This window comes from Hyla sarda, chromosome 3 (genome assembly GCF_029499605.1).
Source record: "Hyla sarda isolate aHylSar1 chromosome 3, aHylSar1.hap1, whole genome shotgun sequence".
Lineage (NCBI taxonomy): Eukaryota > Metazoa > Chordata > Amphibia > Anura > Hylidae > Hyla > Hyla sarda.
The window spans coordinates 412,559,612-412,586,646 of NC_079191.1; the positions used below are offsets into that span (position 1 = coordinate 412,559,612).

At 43.2% G+C, this 27,035-nt stretch overlaps 1 protein-coding gene across 6 annotated transcripts in view; it reads left to right on the forward strand.

The window, feature by feature from the left end:
* HHAT (hedgehog acyltransferase) overlaps window positions 1-27,035 on the forward strand; it is a 489,607-nt gene that overhangs the window by 194,290 nt on the left and 268,282 nt on the right. For all 6 annotated transcript variants that reach the window (XR_008891670.1, XM_056568209.1, XM_056568211.1 and 3 more), the window contains one exon: window positions 14,001-14,151. Coding sequence is in view for 5 of the 6 variants with exons in the window: in XM_056568209.1 (XP_056424184.1) it covers window positions 14,001-14,151 (151 nt within the window). In the remaining variant the exon portion in view is untranslated. The remainder of the gene's footprint in view (window positions 1-14,000; window positions 14,152-27,035) is intronic.

Sequence of the window (27,035 nt, forward strand, 5' to 3'; positions counted from 1 at the left end):
CTCGTACCCCCCGCAATCTATAACTTATCCCCTATTCTTTGGAAAGGGGATAAGTTATATTGCGCTTGAGTACTCCTTTAAAGGGGTACTCCCATGGCAAAAAAAAAATTTATTTTCAAATCAACTGGCTCCAGAAAGTTAAACAGATTTGTAAATTACTTCTATTTAAAAATCTTAATCCTTTCAGTACTTATCAGTTGCTGTATGTTCCACAGGAAGTTGCATTTCTTTCTTGAGTTCTTTCCAGTCTGACCACAGTGCTCTCTACTGACACCTCCTTCCATGTCAGGAACTGTCCAGACCAGGAGAGGTTTACTATGGGGATTTGCTTGTACTCTGCACAGTTCCTGACACGGACAGAGGTGTCAGCAGAGAGCACTGTGGTCAGACTGGAAAGAACTACACAACTTGCTTTGGAGCATACAGGAGCTAATAAGTACTGAAAGGATTTAAATTATTGAATAGTAATTTCAAATCCTTATAATCTGGCACCGTTTGATTAAAAAATATATCTTTTTTCATTCTTCCGGAGTACCCCTTTAAATTTGGGGTTAAGTTAGAGGTTTCCTTTGGACGTGGTCTATAGGATCCCTCAGCCACATATAATGAAACCAATACTATGAGTGAGGTGAAAGGTGGGTCGGCTATGGTCGGCTTATTTCAGATCTTCAAGTTATGCTTCTGGGTAATATAATTTTCGAGCATTTAGGGGATGGCACCTACCCTGTTTCCCCGAAAATACACCCTACCCCAAAAATAAGCCCTAGCTGGATTATCGGAGTGGGCTGCAATATAAGCTCTACCCCGAAAATAGAACCTAGACAATGCTCGGCCTGCAAATATTAAAAAACAAACTTTAACTTACCTTTGTCCTCCGTTCCCCTGTTGCTAAGGAACCGGCCTCACTGTTCTCCGCTGTTCTTGCTGCTTCCTGGTGTTGGGAGGTCTCAGAGCCTTCAGCCCATCACCGGCCGCAGCGATGTCCCGCCTCTGCCGATGATAGGCTGAGCGCATTGTCATGTAAGGTGCAGGCCGACTTCTTACATGACGGTGGGCTCAGCCTATCATCGGCAGAGGCGGGACATCGCTGCGGCCGGTGATAGGCTGAAGGCTCTGAGACATCCCAACACCAGGAAGCAGCAAGAACAGCCATGAGGCCGGTTCCTTAGCAACGGGGAACGGAGGACGAAGGTAAGTTAAAGTTTGTTTTTTAATATTTGCAGCTCGGGCACAGGAATACAAAGTACAGCGCAGTGGCTGATAATTATTTGGCGGGGGGGAGAGATGTGGGGTGCAGCGCTGGGCTGATAAAACGGCGGGGGGGGGGGGGGGGGGGACACATTGGGGGGCAATGTATTTTGTTCAATGTACATACCAATAAAAAATAAGCCCTACCCCGAAAATAAGCCCTAGTGTGTTTTTTGTGACTGAAATTAATATAAGACCCGGTCTTATTTTCGGAGAAACACGCTATTTATTTATTTAATTTATTTATTTATTTATTTTTTATTCTAAATCTTCTACGGTCTCCGGAGCTACCACTTATGAGTAACTTTGAATATTTTTGCTCTTATTTACCGATCGATAAGATAAAGATCTAGTTTTTCATTTGGTGATTCAGCTTAATTTTGCATCCCTGGGTCCTCCACTAGGTGGCAGCAGCTAGTTATGTATATGGTACCGTACAGTTCTGCTTCGGTGGATATATTGTATCGGTCATAAAGAATTAACCAGCGTTGCAGCCAGAATATTTCATCCAAGTCTCTGTAATAATCCATATTTTTTGTAGGGTTTGCGTGCACTGCTTTGCTCTCTGTGACTATTATCTTCCTATGGTCAGAATGGATTCAGCTTATTAACAGTAATAGAGGGAAGTGAGGAATTGTTATAGTTAATTTCATTAATTGGAGGTGGTCTTTAAAGGGGTCGTTGCATTGGTCTTCTAGGGGGGGGTCATTTTAAGGCATGAATATTAAAAAGTCACTTAGGGATTATACATATGATAATGCTTGATACATCGTTGCTGATGTTATAAATAATAGAAATTTGTGCTGCGACGCTCTGCAGCTTTATTATGGCGCGGCCTCCTCCTACGTGTGTGGAGGTTGTGATAATGTTTTCCGTTTCCATCTTTATCTCCGCTGCCAGGCAGACCATTAAGCCCCGTAAAATCTAACTTCATACAATGGAAATAGGCAATATTAAAATGTAAAATAATAATTCTTCCTGCAGGATGACCCGTGGCCGCAGCGCTAGGAATTCGTTTTGGCCTAAAATTCTATTAAATTCACACATTCCTTTAAACTTCCAGCTCCGTATATTTCATCAGCCGCCTCAGAGCAGAACGTCCATGAAATATTTGTACATCACAGGAGATGAATGAGTGACTGGATGTGCAGCAGACCTGGTGTGTCCAGTGCGGGAGTACTTTGTCCCTGAGCATGCAAGACGGGGCCGATGTAGGATTAAGTGTTGTCCAAAGTTTTAATGTGCGGCAATCAAACTGCAGCATGAAAACAGATGGGAGGGTGGTACAGAGCAGCCTGCAGTGATTGGATGCAGAGACCCAGCACAGCACAGCAGACTCAGGGAGGAAGTGAATGCATGGTGAGTGAGGGCGGGTTCAGTTCTTGCCTCGGGCATGCCCCTTCCTGAGCAGGGGATGTCATAATGAGTGAGCAGCAGAACAGAGGGGTTTGTGAGCCAAATACAGAAGCTAGACACATAGACACGTAAAGCCTCTGTATGACCTAGTGAGTAACATATAGAAGCATTATTTTTTCTGTGCTATGACAGGTTCACTGTAAAGCCTTAAAGGGAATATGTCACTTTCCTGAGCTTACTGCACAGCATTTAGAGATATGCTTTACAGCAGTCCCATGACATATGAAACAATATGCTGGACGGAAGGGGGGGGGGGGGGGGGGGGGAGTCCGACCTTGAAGATAGGGTATACATTTTAAAGTAGGGAAATACCTCTTTAAATGGGCACTCTCATTAAAACTTATTTTTGCTATTGCACTCCTTATGGTAAATAAAAAATCTTTCTAATGTACTTTGTTTAAAAAAAAATGAAGTTTTCTATGTTTTATTTGTGTTTAAAAAAGCTGCCACTAGGTGTCTCCCTACTTGTCCAGAGCACATTTTCCCCCATCTTTTGCACAGACTTAGACTCCTGCTGTCCCAGAAAAAGTCCAAAATGAGGAAATGCTGAGAGGAGGGGGGGGGGGGGGGTGCAGCCTTATACAATCATAGCTCATTACCACACACTGAACTGCTCTGGGCAGCAGGGGTGGACTGAGGGCCTGGCGTCCAAAGGGCCTGGCGGGGAAAAGGGCCCGCTGTCTGCCACCTGTCAAATTAAATCAAATTATTTTATTTTTTTAAATTGCCCGCGACACCCGGGTCCGGAGAACGCTGCTGCTGGCTGCTGTTTTGCATCTCCCACAAAGCCATGGCAGCCCTGTAAGAGAACCGCAGTGGCTGCCTGGGAGAGGCGATTTGAACTCCGGTGTGACCCTGCTGCGCTTACACGTGAGGTCACGTCACCGTGGGGGTGACGCGACCTCACGTCTAAGCGCAGCAGCGCCACGTCTGAGTTCACTGTGCCAATGATCAGTGTGCCCGCCGCCCTGCTCTCTCTTGTACAGAGGCCTGCTTGTCCTCAGGCTTAGTCCTCAGTGTACGGAGCCCTGCTTGTCCTCAGGTACAGAACCCTGCTTGTCCTCAGTGTACAGAGCCCTGCTTGTCCTCAGTGTACAGAGCCCTGCTTGTCCTCAGTGTACAGGGCCCTGCTTGTCCTCAGTGTACAGGGCCCTGCTTGTCCTCAGTGTACAGGGCCCTGCTTGTCCTCAGTGTACAGGGTCCTGCTTGTCCTCAGGTGAAGAACCCTGCTTGTCCTCAGTGTACAGAGCCCTGCTTGTCCTTAGTGTACAGAGCCCTGCTTGTCCTCAGTGTACAGGGCCCTGCTTGTCCTCAGTGTACAGGGCCCTGCTTGTCCTCAATGTACAGGGCCCTGCTTGTCCTCAGTGTACAGGGCCCTGCTTGTCCTCAGTGTACAGGGCCCTGCTTGTCCTCAGTGTACAGGGCCCTGCTTGTCCTCAGTGTACAGGGCCCTGCTTGTCCTCAGTGTACAGAGGTACAGAGCTCTGCTTGTCCCTAGTGTATGGAGCCCTGCTTGTCCTCAATGCACAGAACCCTGCTTGTCCTCAGTGTACAGAGTCCTGCTTGTCCTCAGTGTACAGAGCCCTGCTTGTCCTCAGTGTACAGAACCCTGCTTGTCCTCAGTGTACAGAGCCCCGCTTGTCCCCAGTGTACAGAGCCCCGCTTGTCCCCAGTGTACAGAGCCCCGCTTGTCCCCAGTGTACAGAGCCCCGCTTGTCCCCAGTGTACAGAGCCCTGCTTGTCCCCAGTATACAGAGCCCCGCTTGTCCTCAGTGTACAGAGCCCCACTTGTCCTCAGTGTACAGAGCCCCGCTTGTCCCCAGTGTACAGAGCCCCGCTTGTCCTCGGTGTACAGAGCCCCGCTTGTCCCCGGTGTACAGAGCCCTGCTTGTCCTCAGTGTACAGAGCCCTGCTTGTCCTCAGGGTACAGAGCCCTGCTTGTCCTCAGCGTACAGGGCCCTGCTTGTCCTCGGTGTACAGAGCCCCGCTTGTCCCCGGTGTACAGAGCCCTGCTTGTCCTCAGTGTACAGAGCCCTCCCGAAGAAGTGCCCTGATCTCTCTGCCGGCCTTCTCAGTCAACAGCTGCATGGACCCAAAACAGGCTAGCCTGGCCAGGTGGGTGGCTTATGAATTGTATAGTTGTATGTATCTTCTATCTTCCATTCACTGCTCCCTACATGATGGCACAGTCTGACTTATAAGTTATATGTGAAATATAACTTATATCTCTGACTGTACCATCATGTAGGGGGCGGTGAAAGGCAGGTAGAAGATGGAGTAGGCTTCCCAGCAGCACAGAGTATTTCTGGCAGGGACTGTAGTGAAGCAGACAGTCTACCTCACTACAGTTCCCTCCAGAAATACTCTGTGCTGCTGTGCTATTTCTTTAATAAATCTAAGAGGCCTCAGCCTCACCCAAGCAGGGGGCAAAAAAGGTAAAACGTGTGGCTTATAAATGGACCAGTTGCTATTTTTTTACCATTCACTATATGATGGCACAGTCAGAGATGAGTTATATACCTGACTGTGCCATCATGTCAGATGTGAAAAACTTGTTTTTTTTCTTTTTTTTTTTTTTTATCAACTCATGCTAGAAAGTTAAACAGATTTGTAAATTACTTCTATTAAAAAATCTTAATCCTTCCAGTACCTATTAGCGGCTGTATACTATAGAGGAAATTCTTTTCTTTTTGGATTTCTCTTCTGTTACGACCATGGTGCTCTCTAATGACACCTCTGTCTATGTCAGGAACTGTCCAATGCAGGAGAAATTCCCCATAGCAAACATATCCTGCTCTGGACAGTTCCTAAAATGGACAGAGGTGTCAGCAGAGAGCACTGTGGTCATGACAGAAAATAAATCCAAAAAGAAAAGAATTTCCTCTGTAGTATGCAGCTGCTAATAAGTACTGGAAGGATTAAGATTATTTATTCAAAGTCATTTTCAAATCTGTTTAACTTTTTGGCACCAGTTGATAAAAAAAAAAAAATGTTTTCCAGAAGAGTACCCCTTTAAGGTGAGTGAAGGCTGGAGCCAAGTTGGACTGGGTATAACAGAAAGAGATCCCAAGTTGGCATAAAAAGGAGGAGGATAGTTCAATGTTTTTAAGCGCTTGGTGTAGTTAAGGTGATTGGCATTGCCATCCCTCATAGTACACCATAGCCTCAAGCACACTGCACCCCCTATTCCTTTCTATGGCAAATATTCATATACATTCTGGGCGGGGATAGGGTTGGGGCAGAGGTGGGGCTAGGGGTGGAGTCTTGCTGGGGGCCCTTGCTTTATTTGGTCTGGCGGGCCCTGAGTGGTGTCAGTCCGCCCCTGTGTAGCAGAGTGAGGGAGGAAGTTCTCCCCTGTATGGCTTCAGATGATGTCACACCTGCTGGGGAACGCCCCCTTCCCAGTCTGTGAATCTGACTGAGACTGAGCAGAAAATACAGAGCAATATCAAGGTAGAAAACTAAAAAATAATAAAAATAAAGGCAGGGGGTGGTTTATCATGATGGGGGCAGTGACCTGGTAGAATTATAAAATTTAACAAGATCATGAGAGGTACTCTTTAAATATATACGGTACTATATATTATTTAAAGAATTTATAGTGATGTGTTTTCTAATTTTCCATAGTCGACTCTGAGGCCTGGCGTTACTGATTCCTGATTTCAGAGTTCTGACTGCTTGTCTCCCCGCAATCTCCAGAATGGCACCGCAGCTCTTGCAGCGGCATGGAGCAGAGTGCTGGCACGTGCTCCATGCATTGTCTGTGAGAGTGCTGGAGATGCCTGCTCTGTACTTGGGTATCTCCAGTGCTTCTGTAGACAATGTATGTACGAGTGTTGCCCGCGAATATTCGCAAAGCAAATTTTATTCGCGAATATCGCATATTCGCGAATTCGCGAATATTCGGGAATATAGCACTATATATTCGCAATTACGAATATTAGTTTTTTTTTTTCACAGTACACATCACAGTGATCACCCCTCTCTGCTTCCAGCTTGTGTGGTGTAAAGAAGGCTCTAATTAGAGATGAGCAAACTTACAGTAAATTTGATTCGTCACGAACTTCTCGGCTCGGCGGTTGCTGCCTTTTCCTGCATAAATTAGTTCAGCTTTCAGGTGCTCCCGTGGGCTGGAATAGGTGGATACAGTCCTAGGAGACTCTTTCCTAGGACTGTATCCACCTTTTCCAGCCCACCGGAGAACCGGAAAGCTGAACTAATTTATGCAGGAAAAGTTATCAACTGCCGAGCTGAGAAGTTCGTGAAGAATCGAATTTACTGTAAGTTCGCTCATCTCTAGCTCTAATACTACTGTGTGAGACTGGCGTGTGAATTTTCGCATATGCACATTTTTGTCTATGCAAATTTTCGCATATGCAAATTTTCGCATATGCGAAAATAAAACGTGAATATTACGAATATGCTAATGTAGCAAATATATGACGAATATTCGGCCATATATTCGCAAAATATCGCAAATTCGAATATGGCCTATGCCGCTCAACACTAGTATGTACTGCGTATGATCGAACACTTATGCCCTATCCTGTATATAGCGGATATGTTTTTAAGTGTTGTATTTTTATTATATTCACCCAATCCTATCATGACCGTGATTGATACTCATCCATTTCCATAGATAGACACAAAGGAACTGCTTTTATTGACCGTATAGTGTGATAAATCATCAGATGAAAGTTACAATATAGTCATTTAGAGGCGACAACTGACTTTGCTGTGTTCATTTTGCTGATCCTGGTATTTTGTAGTCCAATGTCTCCCAACCAGGGTGCCTCCAGCTGTTGCAAAACTACAATTCCCAGCATGCCCGGACAGCCAAAGGCTGTCCGGACATGCTGGGAGTTGTAGTTTTATTAGGGCTTATTTTTTTTTTTCTCATGGGACAAGTTGCACTTTTCACTGTCACATTTTATTTGATCATATAATGTATTGTGAAGCCAGAAATTTTTTTTTTGTAGGGCAACATTTTGTAGTAATTGCAATAATCACCAGAGTTCATCTATGGGCCACTACAATTTCCATTATACCAAACTTGGATAACTTTTTTTTATCTTATGATATATATATATATATATATATATATATATGTGTGGTAGTCCTTGGGGGGTGTATGGTAGTGGTGGTATGGTATCGGTATAGGAGGGGATAATGTTAACCCTATAGTTCGTGACGCCAGGCTGAGGGCTGGTATGCTGAGTCAATGCTCCGGCCTATCGCCGCCCTTCCCAGTAATGATCGGTGCATGAAATGACTGAAGGTCCACAAGGAGATTGAACTTGAACAACTTTACTTAAGTGCTTGCAGTATCCAAGGCACAGTAACAGTCTCATATAAACAGTCCTTATCTTGCTTAGTGACTGGCAGTTGTTGCGGACCTTGAGCTAGTCATACAGTCTCTGAATTTAGGGTAGATATTTGCAGATCTGTCCGGATTTAGGGGTTATATTAGGTCCGGTGATGCTGCAGAGTGTCTGGGGATTGATACACTCTAGACTTAGAATAGTTCAGCCGTTGCCGCAAGGCTCGGGCCTAACTTGCTGCGTTAGTTGCTGCGCAGATCCTTCTCTCATGACAGCCCACAAGGTAAGAGAGAGAAGCATGGCTGCCGCTCCCTTATATGGGCAGGGGGCGGGGCAAATCCGATTGGTCCGAACATCTGTCATTCACCATTACAGAGAGTAATGGGATTGCTTACGTCACAGGGCCTTCAAAGGTCCTTAAGCTTAATACCATAGAGTTCACCTAGTCACATGACCCGCAGGTCCTGCAACGCTATGGCACAGGTAATTAACTGTTTATTTACAGATAGATCATTATATTTACATTAACCTTATATAGACCACTGGTCTATCAGTAGAAATAGAGGCGACAAGGGGTTAATTAAATGAAAGGGATCCCTACGTCCTAGGGACTCTGGCTATGGGGACCCACACATACATAGGTACCGTATAGGATGCGGTACCGGGACACTATATATATATATATATATATATATATATATATATATATATATATATACAAAACTTTAAAAACAATTTTAAAAAAATCTGTTCATTGCCATGTTCTGACCACTATAACCTTTTTCATTTTTCCATCTCTGGATCTTCATAAGGGCTCATATTCTGCTCCATGAGTTGTAGTTTTACTGGTACCACTTTTGTGTAGTTCTGATTTTATCACTTTTTATTCTATTTATTCTGGGATGTGATGTAACCAAAATCAACAATTTTGACATATGACATTTTTTATGTTTACACTGTTGACCATTCGTGATCAGGAATGCAAAAATTTATTTATTCCTGCAGGAAGGACAATTCCGCATGGGGCGTTACCAAATAAGTTTATTTTATTTATTAAAATGGAAAAAGGGGGTGCTTAAAATTTTTATTATATTATACAGTATTATTTATTTTGAAATACAATAATTTTTTAACACTTTTTTGCTTAATTGCATGCTATTGCATTGCACTGATCGCAACTCTGTTGCATAAAGGTGTACGCCTGTGGAAAAAAAAATTTCACAGACATGCCACAAAGTTAAACAGTTTTGTAAATGACTTCTATTTAAAAATCTTAATCCTTCCAGTTCTCATCAGCTGCTGTATACTACAGAGGAAGTTGTGTGGTTCTTTTCAGTCTGACCACAGTGCTCTCTGCTGACAACTCTGTCTGTACAGGAACTGTCCACAGCAGTAGAGGTTTGCTATGGGGATTTGCTTGTACTCTGGACAGTTCCTGACATGGACAGAGGTGTCAGCAGAGAGCACTGTGGTCAGACTGAAAAGAATTTCGGAAAGAAATTCAACTGCATACAGAAGCTGGTAAGTACTGGAAGGATTCATATTTTTTAATAGAAGTAATTTACAAATCTGCTTAACTTTCTGTAACCAGTTGTTTTAAAAGAAAATGTTTTTCCACCACAGTACCCTTTTTAAGACTGGAAAATACTTTTTTTTGCTCCCAAAGACTTCAATGGAAAAGAAATGACAAGATTGGGCCTCATTTACTAAGCTGAAACCTACCAGTTTTTGTCTGGTTATTTCGTCGCAGAGTGTCTGAGACATGTCTGTGCCAGTGTGCACCTGAAAAATGCTACAAACCCGACATTGCACTGTGAAAAGCAAAAAAAGGGGTGTGGTCTGTCGCAAAGGGGCTTGACCGTCCCAAAAAGGGGCGTGGTTTCACAACCCGACCGATTTGCTATTGAATTCACAGAAAATCCTGTGGATAAATGGCTGGAAATATCCACCTAGAAAAACTGGTCAGAAAATGTTCCCGACTTTTCCCAATAGTAAATAGAGATGAATCCTACAAGTCTGAAACAACTTTTCCCACTAGTAAAAACCCGACAATCTTAGTAAATGAGGCCCGATGTGTTCTAAAAAAAACTCCATAGTCTCAACATGCCGTGATTTTGGAAAAACTGATACATTGCAGAAAAAAAACTGCCGAACTGCAGGAAAAAACGCCAAGTGGGTTTGCCCTATTGACTTTCAGCTAACATCTGACTGCTGCCATTTTTCACAAAAAAAACGAAACAAAAAAAAACGCTGTGCGCAATTTGTGTTTTTTTTCTTATGCAAAAAAAAAAAAAAAAAATGCCACTGTCGGACCCAGACCACATGTCTGTCATTTGGATGATCCGACCAGAGTCAGATAGTGATTCCGGTCGGCTTGTTTTTGCCCCATATCCGGTTTTAGGACCGGATCGAAAACCGTGGTATACTACGGTTTTAGGTCCGTTCACAAAACCGGATACGGGGCAAAAATAAGCCGGAATCACTATCTGACTCTGGTCGGATCATCCAAATGACAGAGATGCGGTCCGGGTCCGGCTGGGATATTGGAGCGCCCGATTCTCAGCCGGATCCGGTGACCGTATGAACAAAACATGGTGTGAATGCGCCATTACAAATATTGAGCCAAATACTGCTATGTGTTACTGGCCTAATATAAAGTACAAACTTCCATATATGAAATCCCTGCTCATCCGGTATTATTTGTTTCCAATGACCAGACTGCAGATCATGACTTTCTGGATAAATGACTGTAACATTACGGTCATAATACTTCTAGCTGTAAACTTGTGTAATGGACGTCCTCATGGTAGATGAAGGGATAAAGGAGACGACTTACTGTATGAAGCCCCCATTACTGTATGAAGCCCCCATTACTGTATGAAGCCCCCATTGTGCTGGATGGATTTGTATCCTGAATATCGATCTAAATGATAATGAAATCCAAGCACAGTCATCTGTTTGTGTTTTTTTCCCTTTCTTTCCTGCTTCATTATGATGAGAAACTAATAAAATGTTCGGCCTCTGATACGTCGCGAGAAGCACAAATCAGCCAACCTAATGGCATTTTACGGAGAGCGCGTCGCGGATGGCGGCTGCTGAAGACAAATATTAGCTGGGAAGGCAGATGATTGCTTCCATAATGCTGTGTTACCTGCGCGCTCGACAGTCACAGTCTCGCAGTTTATTATCGGCATACGTAAAGTAAGGGCTGTTTAGAATGTTATTTTCCATCCCGCCAAATGAGCCTAGACCTATAGCAACTTTTTTGCCTGTGAAACTATAACGCTATGTTTACACGGTGGAATATTTGCGGAATATCCTTGCCGAAAACGCGGACAGACATTCAGGAAATAGCTGGTGTCGGCAGAGCATGGCAGCATAAGGCCCTTGCAGGAGATTGCGCCGTCTCCATAGCAATGCATTTGCGAGCGGATTCTGGTGGAGGCTGGATTCAGGATTAAAGCAGAAGATGTTTCCACCGTGGAAAATCTCGCTGAGTCCACGGTTCAGCAGAATCCCATTGAAAGCATCGGGACTCTGCCGCAACGGTTCCGCTCAGAAATTCCATTGTGTGAATATATGTTTATAGTTTTGTATTCTTCTGCCACAGAGCTTCAGATCTGCCGAATAGGCAGAGTTCAATTATAAAATTATTGTTACCAGCAGCCACCACTAAGGGGGGCAATATTCCACGCATTTTATTTTAATTAACTCCTTCAGGACGAAGGCGTACCTGGTACGCCCCTCACCCCGTCCTGGTGTTTAAAACGGGGTCAACGATAGCCGGGACCCTGGGCTAATAGCGCGCGGCACCAATCGTTGTGCCGCACGCTATTAACCCTTCAGACGCGGCGATCAAAGTTGATCGCCACGTCTAAAAATGAAGTAAACGCTTCCCGGCAGCTCAGTCGGACTGATCGGGACTATCGTGATAAAATCGCGATGTCCCGATCAGCTAGGACGCGAGCAGAGATCCCCATACCTTGCTCCATTGCATCCAATCGGCGTTTGATTGCACCAACCCCTATCTCGCTGATCCATGCAAAGCTATGGCTTTGCAGAGATCAGGGTAAGAGATCAATCAGTGTGTGCAGTGTTATAGGTCCCTATGGGATAACAATGATCAGTGTGTGCAGTGTTATAGGTCCCTATGGGATAACAATGATCAGTGTGTGCAGTGTTATAGGTCCCTATGGGAGCTATAACACTGCAAAAAAAAAAGTGGAAAAAAAAAGTTAACAAAGGTCATTTAACCCCTTCCCTAATAAAAGTTTGAATCACCCCCCTTTTCCCATAAAAAAAAAAAAAAAAAAAAACTGTGTAAGTAAAAATATACATATGTGGTATCTCTGCGTGTGGAAATGTCGGAACTATAAAAATATATTGTTAATTTAACCGCTCGGTCAATGGCGTGCAAAGTCCAAAATAGCTTATTTTTGGTCACTTTTTATATCATGAAAAAATGAATAAAAAGCGATCAAAAAGTCTGATCAATACAAAAATATAACTGATAAAAACTTCAGAACATGGTGCAAAAAAATTAGTCCTCATACCGGCCCGTACGCGGAAAAATAAAAAAGTTATAGGGGTTAGAAGATGACAATTTGTAACGTATACATTTTCCTGCATGTAGTTATGATTTTTTTCCGAAGTACGACAATATCCAACCTATATAAGAAGGGGATCATTTTAATCATATGGACCTACAGAATAAAGATAAGGTGTCATTTTTACCGAAATCCACTGCGTAGAAACGGAAGCCCCAAAAAGTTACAAAATGGCATTTTTTCTTCAATTTTGACGCACAATTAATTTTTTTTCCGTTTCGCCGTGGATTTTTTGGTGAAATGATTAATGTCACTGCATAGAAGAATTGGTGGCACAAAAAATAAGCCATAATATGGAATTTTATGTGCAAAATTGAAAGCTTTATGATTTTTAGAAGGTGATGAGGAAAAAATGAAAATTCAAAAACGGAAAAACCCTGTGTCCTTAAGGGGTTAAAGGAGTAGTGCAGTGGAAAATAACTTATCCCCTATCCAAAGGTGAACAGGATCTGTGGTATAGTGTTTACCCCACAGTAGGTGAGATACTTGTTTAACTCTTCCCAGCAAAATAAATATCAAAATTATTTACATAATTGGTACAATTGGCATCAGATTATATCTGAGTATTTTATCAGGTCACAGAACTGGTGTATTTTAGTCAAGAAACTAGTAAAAGTTAAGTTTTAGAGCACTTCCTATGGGCTATTCCCCTTTTTTGGTATTACCCCTATCCAAAGGATAGTACCAAAAGATAGTACCTCCCGCGATCTATAACTTATTCCCTATACTTTGGATAGGGGATAAGTTATCTTTCACTACAGAACTCCTTTAAATTCAGTGTGGTCTCCAAACTAAGGACTTCCAGATGTTGCAAAACTACAAGTCCCAGCATGCCCGGACAGCCGTTGTCTTAAAAAAAAATCTGTACTAACCTGCTAGGATCCCCTGCCGGTGCCATTCCAGCTGCATGCAGTCCTTGCTGCTCCCCACTTCCTGTTCTCCTTTCAACATGAGGAAGTGGCTGTTCAGCCAATCACTGTCTGAGGTGGGTCATCTCTGTGCCCAGTGATTGGCTGAACCGGCACCTCCTTGTGTTAAAAGGTGACCAGGAAGTGTTGAGCAGTGGGGACCGGGCTCTGTTGGAATGTGGCAGGTAAGTATAGATATAATACAAATAGATATGGTGAGGCACTACTAGGGGGAGCCTATTGCATATATATATATATATATATATATATTTTTTTTTTTTATTGAGCTCAGTGTTTAGCAGTGGTTTCAAAACTATGGACCTCCAGATGTTGCAAAAATACAACTCTCAGCATGCCCGGACAGCCAACGGCTGTCCGGGCATGCTGGGAGTGGTAGTTTTGCAACATCTGGAGGTTCACAATTTGGAGACCTATGTTTTTCTATATGGCTCCCTACCCTACTATTTTATATTGTATTTGCTGTTTGTTATGTCTTTCAGGTGGCCTTGCCTTGGCACAGGTCCTGTTCTTTTACGTAAAGTATTTGGTCCTATATGGCTTCCCGGCACTTATAGTACAATTAGATGGCGTGAATCCTCCGGCGTTACCGCGCTGTGTCAGCACAATGTACAGCTTCACCGGTATTTGGAGGTCAGTGTCTGTTGATAATATCCCTTTATTTTTACAGTCTAATAGAATATTGTATAACGTTTATACAGGATGTAAAATAATACCCGTCTGCTGAGCTTACACTCTCGTTGTCAAAACCGGAACACATTAGGGCACTCGGCGCCGGCACAGCACTTCCTTTGTCAGCATCTTAAGGCATTGTTAAAAATTGTCACAAAGTTCTTTTAGTTTTGATATAATTTTTCTGTAATTTTACAAAAAATGTAAAAATTTAGTAATTCAGAAATTTGATTAATGATGATTTCTCCATAAATACATGGATACAATAGATATGTCATAATAACTTAAAAAAAGGATATTGTTATTGTAGCTAATGGAGTGTATATAGAGCAAGGTATTTTTAGCAGTGGGAACCTCAGGGATCTGTACTGGGACCCATTTTGTTTAATATCTTTATCAGTGATATTACAGAAGGTCTCAATGGTAAGGTATTGATCTTTTTGCTGATGACACAAAGATTTGTAACAGGGTTGATGTTCCTGGAGGGATACGCCAAATAGAAAAGGATTTACCGTAGGTAAACTAGCAAAATGTAATGTGAATAGGTGCAAGACCATGTACCTGGAGCATGAAAATCCATCGGCAGAGTATAGAACATGCGATACAGTCCTAACCTCAGTATCTGAGAAAAGGGATTTAGGGGTCATTATTTCAAGAGACATAAAGGTAGGCAGACGATGTCATGAATGCTTGGGTGTATAGGGAGAGGTATTAGCAGAAGAGAGGGAAGTGCTCATGGGTGTATAGAGAGAGGTATTAGCAGTAGAGAGGGAAGTGCTCATGTGTGTATAGGGAGGGGTATTAGCAGTATAGAGGGAAGTGCTCATGGGTGTATAGAGAGAGGTATTAGCAGTAGAGAGGGAAGTGCTCATGTGTGTATAGGGAGAGATATTAACAGTAGAGAGGGAAGTGTTCATGGGTGTATAGGGAGAGGTATTAGCAGAAGAGAGGGAAGTGCTTATGGGTGTATAGGGAGATGTATTAGCAGAAGAGAGGGATGTGCTCATGGGTGTATAGGGAGAGGTATTAGCAGAAGAGAGGGATGTGCTCATGGGTGTATAGGGAGAGGTATTAGCAGAAGAGAGGGAAGAGCTCATGGGTGTATAGGGAGAGGTATTGGTAGACAGACAGAGGGATACGATAGAGACTTTTATATACATAAAGGGAATCAACACAGTAAAGGAGAAGAGATTTATATAGAAGAAAAACTACCACAAGAGGACATAGGGTTAAATTAGAGGGAAAGGTTTCTGCAGTAATATGAAGAAGTATTACTTTACTGAGCGAGTAGTTGATGGAATGGCAGAAGTGGTAGTTTCCAAAGCAGTAAAGGTGTTTAGGCATGCATGGGTTAGGCATAGGCTATCCTTCATATAAGATAGGGATAGGCATAAGGCTATCCTTCATATAAGATAGGGATAGGCATAAGGCTATCCTTCATATAAGATAGGGATAGGCATAAGGCTATCCTTCATATAAGATAGTGATAGGTACAAGGCTATCCTTCATATAAGATAGGTATAGGCATAAGACTATCCTTCCTATAAGATAGGGATAGGCCTAAGGCTATCCTTCATATAAGATAGGGCCAGGGACTATTCATACACAAAAAAAAAAAAAGAAAAGGGAACACTAAGATAACACATCCTAGATCTGAATGAATGAACTAATCGTCTAAAATACTTTCGTCTTTACATAGTTGAATGTGCCGACAACAAAATCACACAAAAATTATCAATGGAAATCAAATTTATCAACCCATGGAGGTCTGGATATGGAGTCACACTCAAAATCAAAGTGGAAAACCACACTACAGGCTGATCCAACTTTATGTAATGTCCTTAAAACAAGTCACAATGAGGCTCAGTAGTGTGTGTGGCCTCCACGTGCCCGTATGACCTCCCTGTAATGCCTGGGCATGCTCCTGATGAGGTGGGGGATGGTCTCCTGAGGGATGTCCTCCCAGACCTGGACTAAAGCATCCGCCAACTCCTGGACAGCCTGTGGCGTTGGTGAATGGAGCGAGACATGATGTCCCAGATGTGCTCAATCGGATTCAGGTCTGGGGAACAGGCGGGCCAGTCCATAGCATCAATGCCTTCCTCTTGCAAGAACTGCTGACACACTCCAGCCACATGAGGTCTAGAATTGTCTTACATTAGGAGGAACCCAGGGCCAACCGCACCAGCATATGGTCTCACAAGGGGTCTGAGGATCTCATCTCGGTACCTAATGGCAGTCAGGCTACCTCTGGCAAGCACATGGAGGGCTGTGCGGCCCCCCAAAGAAATGCCACCCCACACCATTACTGACCCACCGCCAAATCAGTCATGCTGGAGGATGTTGCAGGCAGCAGAACGTTCTCCACACCGTCTCCAGACTCTCTCACATGTGCTCAGTGTGAACCTGCTTTCATCTGTAAAGAGCACAGTGCGCCAGTGACGAATTTGCCAATCTTGGTGTTCTCTGGCAAATGTCAAACGCCCTGCACGGTGTTGGGCTGTAAGCACAACCCCCACCTGTGGACGTCGGGCCCTCATACCACCCTCATGGAGTCTGTTTCTGACTGTTTGAGTCGACACATGCACATTTGTGGCCTGCTGGAGGTCATTTTGCAGGGCTCTGGCAGTGCTTCTCCTGCTCCTCCTTGCACAAAGGTGGGGGTAGCGGTCCTGCATGCCTCCTCCATGTCTCCTGATGTACTGGCCAGTGTCCTGGTAGCGCCTTCATGCTCTGGACACTACGTTGACAGACACAGCAAACCTTCTTGCCACAGCTCGCATTGATGTGCCATCCTGGATGAGCTGCATTACCTGAGCCACTTGTGTGGGTTGTAGACTCCATCTCATGCTACCACTGGAGTGAAAGCACCACCAGCATTCAAAAGTGACCAAAACATCAGCCAGGAAGCATAGGAACTGAGAAGTGGTCTGTGGTCACCACCTGCAGAATCATGCATTTTCCTGCAGCCGCTATAATGTTCTGATATATGAAAGGTATGACAATGAATGACCACCCAAGTAATACAAGGATGGGCCAGATCAGGCAGACTGGAAGCCACTGATGGTTAGTGGATAGGTAATGTGTCTGATAGAGAGGGGTCCTGAGGGGGGACCCAACTCCACGACATCCATATACCCTAATGGGAATAAGGAAAGGTATGCCACAGTGCAGGGGTTTTCACACATTGCTGCGTTATCCTCCCGTGTGTATACCAGTTTTGGAGCAATAAAGGAGGCGTTTTACAGGCAAAGTCTACTCTGTTGTACCGTGTGCAGTGATCCCTCAACTTACAATGGCCTCAACATACAATAGTTTCAACATAGAATGTTTTTTTCTGGACCATTGTAACTTGAAACCAGACTCAACATACAATGATGGGGACAGTCCAGATCTGTGAAACATGTCATAACTGGAGGAACTGACCAATCAGAATGGGCATTTTACTGGTAAATCACCTCTATTACTGAAGTGTATGCAGTGACTGGTGTCTGGTAGTGCCCCCTACAGTACAGGGAGGAACTACAAGTTCTGTACTACTCCTTACCTGTGCCAGGGTTAGCTGCTCCTTTGGACACCAAGTAAGGGCGGCTCCATTTGGGACACTGTGTGTACTGTATAGGACCCTAAAGAAGCTCCTGTCCTCTACATAAACCATTGTTTCCCAACCAGGGTGCCTCCAGCTGTTGCAAAACTACAACTCCCAGCATGCCCGGACAGCCAGCGGCTGTCCGGGCATGCTGGGAGTTGTAGTTTTGCAACAGCTGGAGACACCCTGGTTGGGAAACACTGACATAGACAGTGATTTACAGCTCCCAGCAGATCTTTATTACTTTTACATGTAAGGATTTGCTTTATCTATATTAGTTATCTACTTATTTTTCTTTAATCCTCACTTTTTCCTATTTTTGGATGACATTTTGGTGGCTTCAGAACCAATTACCAGGTTTCCACAGAGTAATGGTCTCAACATACGATGGTTTCAACATACAATGGTCGTCCTGGAACCAATTAATATTGTAACTTGAGGGACCGCTGTACTTATTTTTCTTTAATGAGAGATCGGATCTGGCACCAGAGCAACAGAGCCGGAACGGGGAATCAAAATCCATAACTCTGTACAGTCTGGCTCTAGGAGTCCAGTGGGCAGTCCTTACCAAGGATCGACAGTTATTTTGGGATGTATGCTCATACAGGGAAGTCTGTCAGTCACAGAGTGGACACCACCCACTGGACTATCAGTCTGCTCAGCTCCTCCTGCCGGTAGATTACACAGCCTTTTCCCGATGTTGGGGTTCCGTCATTGTAAGATTCCATCATGCTTACATTGACCTCTGCTGACTGTCCTATACTAATTTGGATTAATAATTTCAGCTAAAACATTATTTTGTAAACTTCACCCTCGTTCACATTTTAGTGGGTTCTGTTTTTTTTTTTTTTTAACCTCGTCAATGAAAACCAAGGTCCGCAAAGGGTTTCTACGAGAGGTAGCAGATATATGTGCCCGAACCTGACCTTTGCTATCTCACCCAGGATTCCTACACGTAGATTCCTATATTCGAATTCAATGTCACTTTGATGATGAGATCTCATTAGTCTACAATGTCTCCAGCTGCTTTGTTCTAATAAATGGAGAAGGTTGTTGCTGTCCGACCTTCATTGATATTGGAGCTTCACATCACAGGCTTCCAGTTATGTACATGGTGCAACATGGCATGCTTCCTATAGGGAGGCCAGAGGTGATGGTTGGGTGCGAGGGTCGTGCCTTCATGGTGGTAAAGACATGGGCAGATAGCATATTGTGCATGTTAGTCGTCCCTGGTGTCTTTCATGGGATGTCATGGTGATGCATAGTAATCCTGCCGGCTGCACTATCTGCATACATAATAGTGTCGTCATATAGGTGTGATACGGATTACAGAGGATGCGAGGCAAGCAGGCAGCAGGGGGAGATTTGTATTTGTTTCATGTTTCATTGTTTCATGTGTTAATTCAGTGACTTTGAAATGGCAGCTGAGTTCATGGCTGCATTTACGCCATAGACAACTATCTACATAGGTCTGAAAATCCAATGAATATGTAGCAGACACATCTACGTTACTTTCTGACACAGGGCTCCAAGTCCTCTGCATTGGCATAGAATTAAATGTGCTATCAATGATTAGAAAACAGCACCACCTCTGTCCTCAGGTTGTATGTGGCATTACAGGTCAGTTCCATTGAAGTAGATGGAGCCAAGTTGTCATACCACACAAAACTGGAAGACAGGTATGGTGTTGTTTTTGGAAAAAAAAACATATGAGGGAAAGATTTATCAAAACCTGTCTAGAGAAAAAGTTGCTGAGTTGCCCCGCCCCTAGCAACCAATCAGATTGCTGCTTTCATTTTTGAAAATGCCTTTGAGAAATAAAAGAAGCGATCTGATTGGTTGCTATGGGCAACTCAGCAACTTTTCCTCTGGACAGGTTTTGATAAATCTCCCTCTCATATGTTCATCCTGGAACCAGATATTATTGTAACTTAAAGGGGTATTCCAGGCCAAAACTTTTTTTTATATATCAACTGGCTCCGGAAAGTTAAACAGATTTGTAAATTACTTCTATTAAAAAATCTTAATCCTTTCAATAGTTTTCTCAGAAAAGATATCCTTTGCCTCAGATAACCAATCCTCTACATTGAGACTACCGGTAATGTAACTGGCCATATCAGACAAGAATAATACCAGAAATAGCGTGTAGAGAAATACATGGGTAACACGAATACCCTAAATCAGAATATAGTCACCTAAAAATTAGAAATTAAAATATAGAGTTTCCCAATGGAAGAAGGTGCTTAAAACTTTTACTAGAAATATATCATAAAATTTACACCCACATCAACTTAACGTGGAGACCAACTAGTGATTTATTCACTATATACCTGTATCAGTGTCCACCTTGGACAGGAGAAAACCACTACTCCGCAGTTCAGCGGTCCACTTATGGTTTGCACTTTTAGAATATAAGATAAAGCTACTGATTATTCAATCATAACTCAACTTATTCTCACCATTGAGATTCATAAACCATAACACATAATATGATGAGCGCATGACCCACAGTCATATTCATGAGTCTGTGTCATGCAGATAATTCCCTTAGCCCGACGCGTTTCTGCGGGTGTCACTGTGCACAAAATACGGCACCCGCTTCCTCAGGGGAATTTTGCTAGGGAAGACAAGCTGTAGCAACAGTTATTTATTCTTTCTGATACCATTGCTCATGTGTTTTATAGAACAAACAATAGATGCAAGGACTTTCCATACATATCAGTCTTTAAGGGTACCTCTCATCAAATAAACTTTTGATATATTTTAGATTAATGAATGTTGAATAACTTTCCAATAGCATGTTAATGAAAAATATGCTTCTTTCTATTGTATTTTTCCCGATCAGTCCTGTCAGCAAGCATTTCTGACTCATGCTGGAGTCCTAAACACTCAGAGCTGCCAGCCTGCTTTGTTCACAGCCAAACAGGCTGTGGACAAAGCAGGCTGGCAGCTCTGAGTGTTCTCCTTTGTGAACAAATCAGACTGGCAGCTCGTAGTGTTTAGGACTCCAACATGAGTCTGAAATGCTTGCTGCCAGGACTGGTAGGGAGACCCCTAGTGGTCATTTCTTCAAAGTGGAAAATTAAATAGAAAGAAGCATATTTTTTAATAACATTCAATTGTAAAGTTATTCTGCAAACATTAATCTATAATATATCAAAAGTTTTTTTGATGAGAGGTACCCTTTAAATGGACCCCTCATAAAAACATCAAGAACCCTCACAGATCAGCATCATTAGTATCCTTTTCCCTGCAGGTTACAGTCCCATTATGGTAATCATTTCAGACCTAGGACATAGTTGCCGGGGGTACTAAAATTCCGATGCTGTCTGTTTAGAGAAGGTTTCTGAGACGCTGCAATGGCAGTGCTCCTATCTCGTTCTCGGAGCTGCAAATATTATTGTAACTTAAAAGGGTATTCCAGGCCAAAACTTTTTTTTTATATATCAACTGGCTCCGGAAAGTTAAACAGATTTGTAAATTACTTCTATTAAAAAATCTTAATCCTTTCAATAGATATTAGCTTCTGAAGTTGAGTTGTTGTTTACTGTCTAACTGCTCTCTGAGGACTCGCGTCCCAGGAGCTGTGCAGTTCCTATGGGGATATTCTCCCATCATGCACAGCTCCCGGGACGTGACATCATCATTGAGCAGTTAGACAGAAAACTTCAGAAGCTAATAACTATTGGAAGGATTAAGATTTTTTAATAGAAATAATTTACAAATCTGTTTAACTTTCCGGATCCAGTTGATATATATATAAAAAAGGTTTTGCCTGGAATACCCCTTTAAGGGACCACTGTATACGGATTTGACTATGCCTTACTGCAGCACAGTCCCATTTTCTTGAACAATACTGGTACTACACTACCAGACACAGCCGTACAGTCTGTGCCGATCAACAGGGATGCTAGGAGTCAAATATTAAAGAGGTATTCCAGGATTTTTTTTATTTCATTTGACTATGCTACAGGGGCTCTAAAGTTAGTGTAGTTCATAATATAGTGTCTGTACCTGTGTTTGATGGCTGGTCTCGCAATTCTTATGTGATCTTTGCCCCGATGTTTATTTATAACTGCATACAAAATAAGTGTTGTCCCAGCTCTTCCCAGGTTGCAGTGCGGCCCGAGACATTACATCACTAGTCAGGTGTTGAAAGGGAGCCTGTCTGTGCTTCAACGGGTGGAGCGACCGTTGGGTGGGAGACCATTCTCCACAGGGCAGCAGGGAATTGTAGTTTCTTGAACAGCACAGCATGGAAGGGAGCCTAGCTGTGCTGCAATGGTTGAAGTGGCTGATGTGTGGGAGGGAGATAAGTGACCTCACACTTACAAACAAGGGATCCTGGGACTTGTAGTTGGAGGGAGGGAACTCCAACAGGAAATAGCCATTTCACAAAAAGAAAGCAGCAGTGTTATGGGGGACTCATCATACAGCCATTTAGCCCTAACACAAGCACGAATCCTTCCTAAGCATGTCCATTACTGTCTGGCAGTTAAGTGCTAAAGTCACCTTATGATGGATAACTCCTTTAATAGCCTATGGCGGTGTTTTCCAATAAGTGTGCCTTTGGCTGTCCGGGCATGCTAGGAGTTGTAGTTTTGCAACAGCTGGAGGCACACTGTATGGAAAACACTGGCCCTGGAATACCTCTTTAACAACTTAAGGACTCGTGGGCCCAGCATCATAGCGGGTCGAGCCCCGCCTCTAACAACAGCCGGGACCCGTGGCTAATAGCACACGTCACTGATCGCAGTGCCGCGCACTATTAACCCTTTGGACGCGGCGTTCAAAGTTGATCGCTGCATCTAAAGTGAAAGTAAACTTCTCCCGGCTGGTTCAGTGGGCTGTTCGAAATCGTCGAAATCGCGGTGTCCCGAACAGCAGGAGCACACAAGGAGGGCTCCCACCTTCCTCCTCGCTGTCCGATCTCCGAATGACTGCTCAGTGCCTGAGATCCAGGCATGAGCAGTCAAGCAGCAGAATCATTGATCAATGTTATCCTATGGTATAACAATGATCAATGTAAAAGATCAGTTAGTGCAGTGTAGTATAGTTATTCACAAACTCCCATCTAAGCCTAGGCATAGATGGGACTGATTTCCAATACTAGGGACCCCGCCCTAAATGAAATGGGTACGCCAGTGAGATTTTAATAACATAGGGACGGACCATAAAAAGGGAGAACTTGTTGTAAATGCGTAAGGGGCAGACATATTAAGGTGCCAGAGTCAGCACCATCAAATAACACGCAATAACACACCATTACAACAACCCCTAATCAGAAGGGGATAAATAAATACCACATAGGGCACTGTTTTCCTATGTCATTTTGATACTATATCTGCATATATGATTATTATAGATTACGTTTTTTAATATAGCGAAATATTAGTATTGGGAATCAGTCCCATCTATGCCTAGGCTTAGATGGGAATTTGTGAATAATTATCTAAACACCTGGGGAACCCTTGGGGAATTTTGTGGGATTTAAAGGGGTTATCCAGGAAAAAAAACTTTTTTTTATATATCAACTGGCTCCAGAAAGTTAAACAGATTTGTAAATTACTTCTATCAAAAAATCTTAATCCTTTCAGTACTTATGAGCTTCTGAAGTTAAGGTTGTTCTTTTCTGTCTAAGTAATCTCTGATGACACGTGTCTCGGGAACCGCCCAGTTTAGAAGAGGTTTGCTATGGGAATTTGCTTCTAAACTGGGCATTTCCCGAGACAGGTGTCATCAGAGAGCACTTACACAGAAAAGAACAACCTTAACTTCAGAAGCTCATAAGTACTGAAAGGATTAAGATTTTTTTATAGAAGTAATTTACAAATCTGTTTAACTTTCTGGAACCAGTTGATATATATAAAAAAAGTTTTTTCCTGGATAACCCCTTTAAACAGTGTAGTATATGGCTAAAACATTGCAGAAAAAAAAAAAGTTAATAAAGATCATTTAACCCCTTCCCTAATAAAAGTTAGAATCACCCCCCTTTTCTCATTTAAAAAACAAACAAACCTGTAAATAAAAAAAACCATATGTGGTATTGCTGCATGCGGAAATGTCCGAATTATAAAAATATATCGTTAATTAAACCGCACGGTCAATAACATATGTGCGAAAAAATTCCAAAGTCCAAAATAGCGTATTTTTGGTCACTTTTTATATCACGAAAAATGTATAAAAAGCGATCAAAAAGTCCAATCAATACAAAAATGGTACCGCTAAAAACTTCAGATCACTGTGCAAAAAATTAGCGGAAGATGTCAGAAGATGACAATTTTAGACGTATAAATCTTCCTGCATGTAGTTATGATTTTTTCCAGAAGTGCGACAAAATCAAACCTATATAAGTAGGGTATCATTTTAATCGTATGGACCTACAAAATAAAGATAAGGTAACATTTGTACCACAAAACTGCGTAGAACCGGAAGCCTCCAAAAGTTACAAAATGGCGTTTTTCTTCAATTTAGTCGCACAATGATTTTTTTTCTGTTTTGCTGTAAATTTTTGGGTAAAATGACTGATGTCAATTGGTGGTGCAAGAAATAAGCCTTCATATGGATTTTTAGGTGCAAAATTGAAAGAATTATGATTTTTTTAAAGGTAAGGAGGAAAAAACGAAAGTGCCAAAACGGAAAAACCCCGGGTCCTTACCGGGTTAATAGTTGTCAACTATCAGTTTCCTGCCCCCTGTCACCGAATACCATGTTTCGGTGTCCCCCCATAGTCTTAGACAATAAAATAGAACGTTTTTCCTTGGCTTCTGTCTTCATCCTAGGTGAAAGCCAGGATGTGCCATTCAGCTTGCTCTGATCCTCTGCCCACACTGCTACGTTCTGAATAGGCTTTATGAATGCTTCAGCAAGCACGAGGTGAACGCGGCATTTGTTCAGAAGGAACGCACTTGCAAAAAATAAAAAAAATTTAATAAAGCTTCTAAAAAGCCAAGTGGCTTCTCTCCAGCTGCGCTAGATAGGAATCTAAAATTTTCTCGATACCGACTCAACCGAGCGTCAACACCCACACAGCCTGCGAAGGAGCCGAGAACGAAAGCCTGGTAATGAATGCGTAAGCCAGCGTGTTATACATTGTAATCCCCGGAGGACTTCAGAACACATAGACATACGTAATATAACTAATTGTTCCACGCTAATGTGTCAATTGAAAATCATTTCTACAGATCCAATTGTTGTATGGGACATAATGGTCGTGCGTCAATCTCTCAGCAATGTACTCTCAGCATCACAGCTTTTAGTTTGCATGACTGGGATCACTTGTTAGGCTAGGTTCACAGTACTGAAGCTTCCAGACAGAGTCTCTGAGTGCGGCACTAGGACCATGCGGACACTGCTGTCCCCATAGATGGCAATGTCTGCGGTGTGGATTCTCCCCTGAAGAATGGAAAAGGCCATTCATTTGGCAGCAGAATTAAAATTCTGTAGTGTGCACTGTACAGTGGAATTCCATTAAGAGCAATGGGATTCTGCTACACCAGAATATCCATCCGAAATTCCTAAGCGGAGTTCTGGTCAGAAATTCGGTAGTGTGAACCTAGCCATAGGGTATGTTCACACTACGGAATCTCCTAAGAATTCCATCTGGCAGCTGCCGACTAAGTTCTTTTGGCTGTAAGAACGTGCGGACCCGGGCCTCGTCATTGACGGCAATGCAGTCTGCATGTAATTCCGACAAAAGAATGAACATGTGCATTCTTTTGGCGGATCATTCCGTAGTGTGAATTGGTCCGCAGAAGGCCATTCACACCAATGTTAATTAAAGGGGTTCTCCACTGGAAAACATTTTTTTTTTTTATCAACTGGTGCCAGAAAGTTAAACTGATTTGTAAATGACTTCTATTTAAAAATCTTAATCCTTCCAGCAGAGGAAGTTCTTTTCTTTTTGAATGTTCTTTATGTCTGACCACAGTGCTCTCTGCACCTGACACCTCTGTCCATGTCAGGAACTGTCCAGAGCAGGATAGGTTTGCTATGAGGATTTGCTCCTACTCTGGACAGTTCCTGACATGGACAAAGGTGTCAGCAGAGAGCACTGTGGTCAGACAGAAAGGAAATTCAAAAAGAAAATAACTTTCTGTGGAGCATACAGCAGCTGATAAGTACTGCAAGGATTAAGATTTTTAAATAGAAGTCATTTACAAATTTGTTTAACTTTCAGTTGGTTTAAAAAAAATGTTTTCCCATGGAGTACCCCTTTAAAGTTCACATGTGAAATTCCCGAGCACAATTCCACAACCCTTATAGTCATTTACTGATGGAGCATCAAGACGAACCATGGAAGTCAGTGAAGGGAGACCAAAGTGCTAGGAAATTAGAACATTTTATTGATTACGCTATGGCATATTTTATCTTGGTTATCTCTCAGTCATCTACTGGAAAATAGTCAAAAAATGTCAATGTCTAAGATAGTGTTTCCCAACGTTGGGGCCTCCGGGCATGCTGGAAGTTGTAGTTTTGCAACAGCTAGAGGCGCCTTGGTTGGGAAACTGGTGTAAAAGCTTGGCTGGAAAGTATCAAGAATCCATATGTAAGAGTTGGATTGATGATCATAAAAAACAGTAGGGATTGACCGATATCGGTTTTTTAGGGCCGATACCGATAATCGTTGGAGGTTAGGGCCGATAGCCGATAACCTATACCGATATTCCGGTATAAGTTATGGGCTATTTATCCCCCCCGCGACACCGCTGCAGATCATTGATTTAAAGCGGGGCGCTTTAAATCAATGCACCGCAGTGGCTTTTGCGGTGCCATAGGCCGCCACCACCGCCACCACCCGCTTGTCTCCCCCTACCTGTCAGGGTGGTCGGGGCCATCCATCCTTCCTGTAGTGTCCGGGGGCGTTCCGGGTGGAGGGTGAACCGGTCCGGGCTGTCCTTCTTCTCCGGCAGTCATCTTCTCCACTCCGGGCAGGCTCCGGCCTAGTACGCTGCATAGACGCCGCTGCGCAGTGACGCCTGTGCGCAGCGACGCACCTGACGTCACGGACGTAGCGGCGTCTATGCAACTACTAGTCCGGAGCCTGCTCGGAGTGGAGAAGATGACCGCCGGAGAAGAAGGACAGCCCGGACCGGTTCACCCTTCACCCGGAACGCCCCCGGACACTACAGGAATGATGGATGGCCACCCCCATTACGGGTAAGTTAAATTTTTTTTATTGACTCGGAGGGTGGGGGAGGGGCCCGACTGGTATAGCGGTATGGGCAAAAATCCATACCGTATACCGCCCAGCACT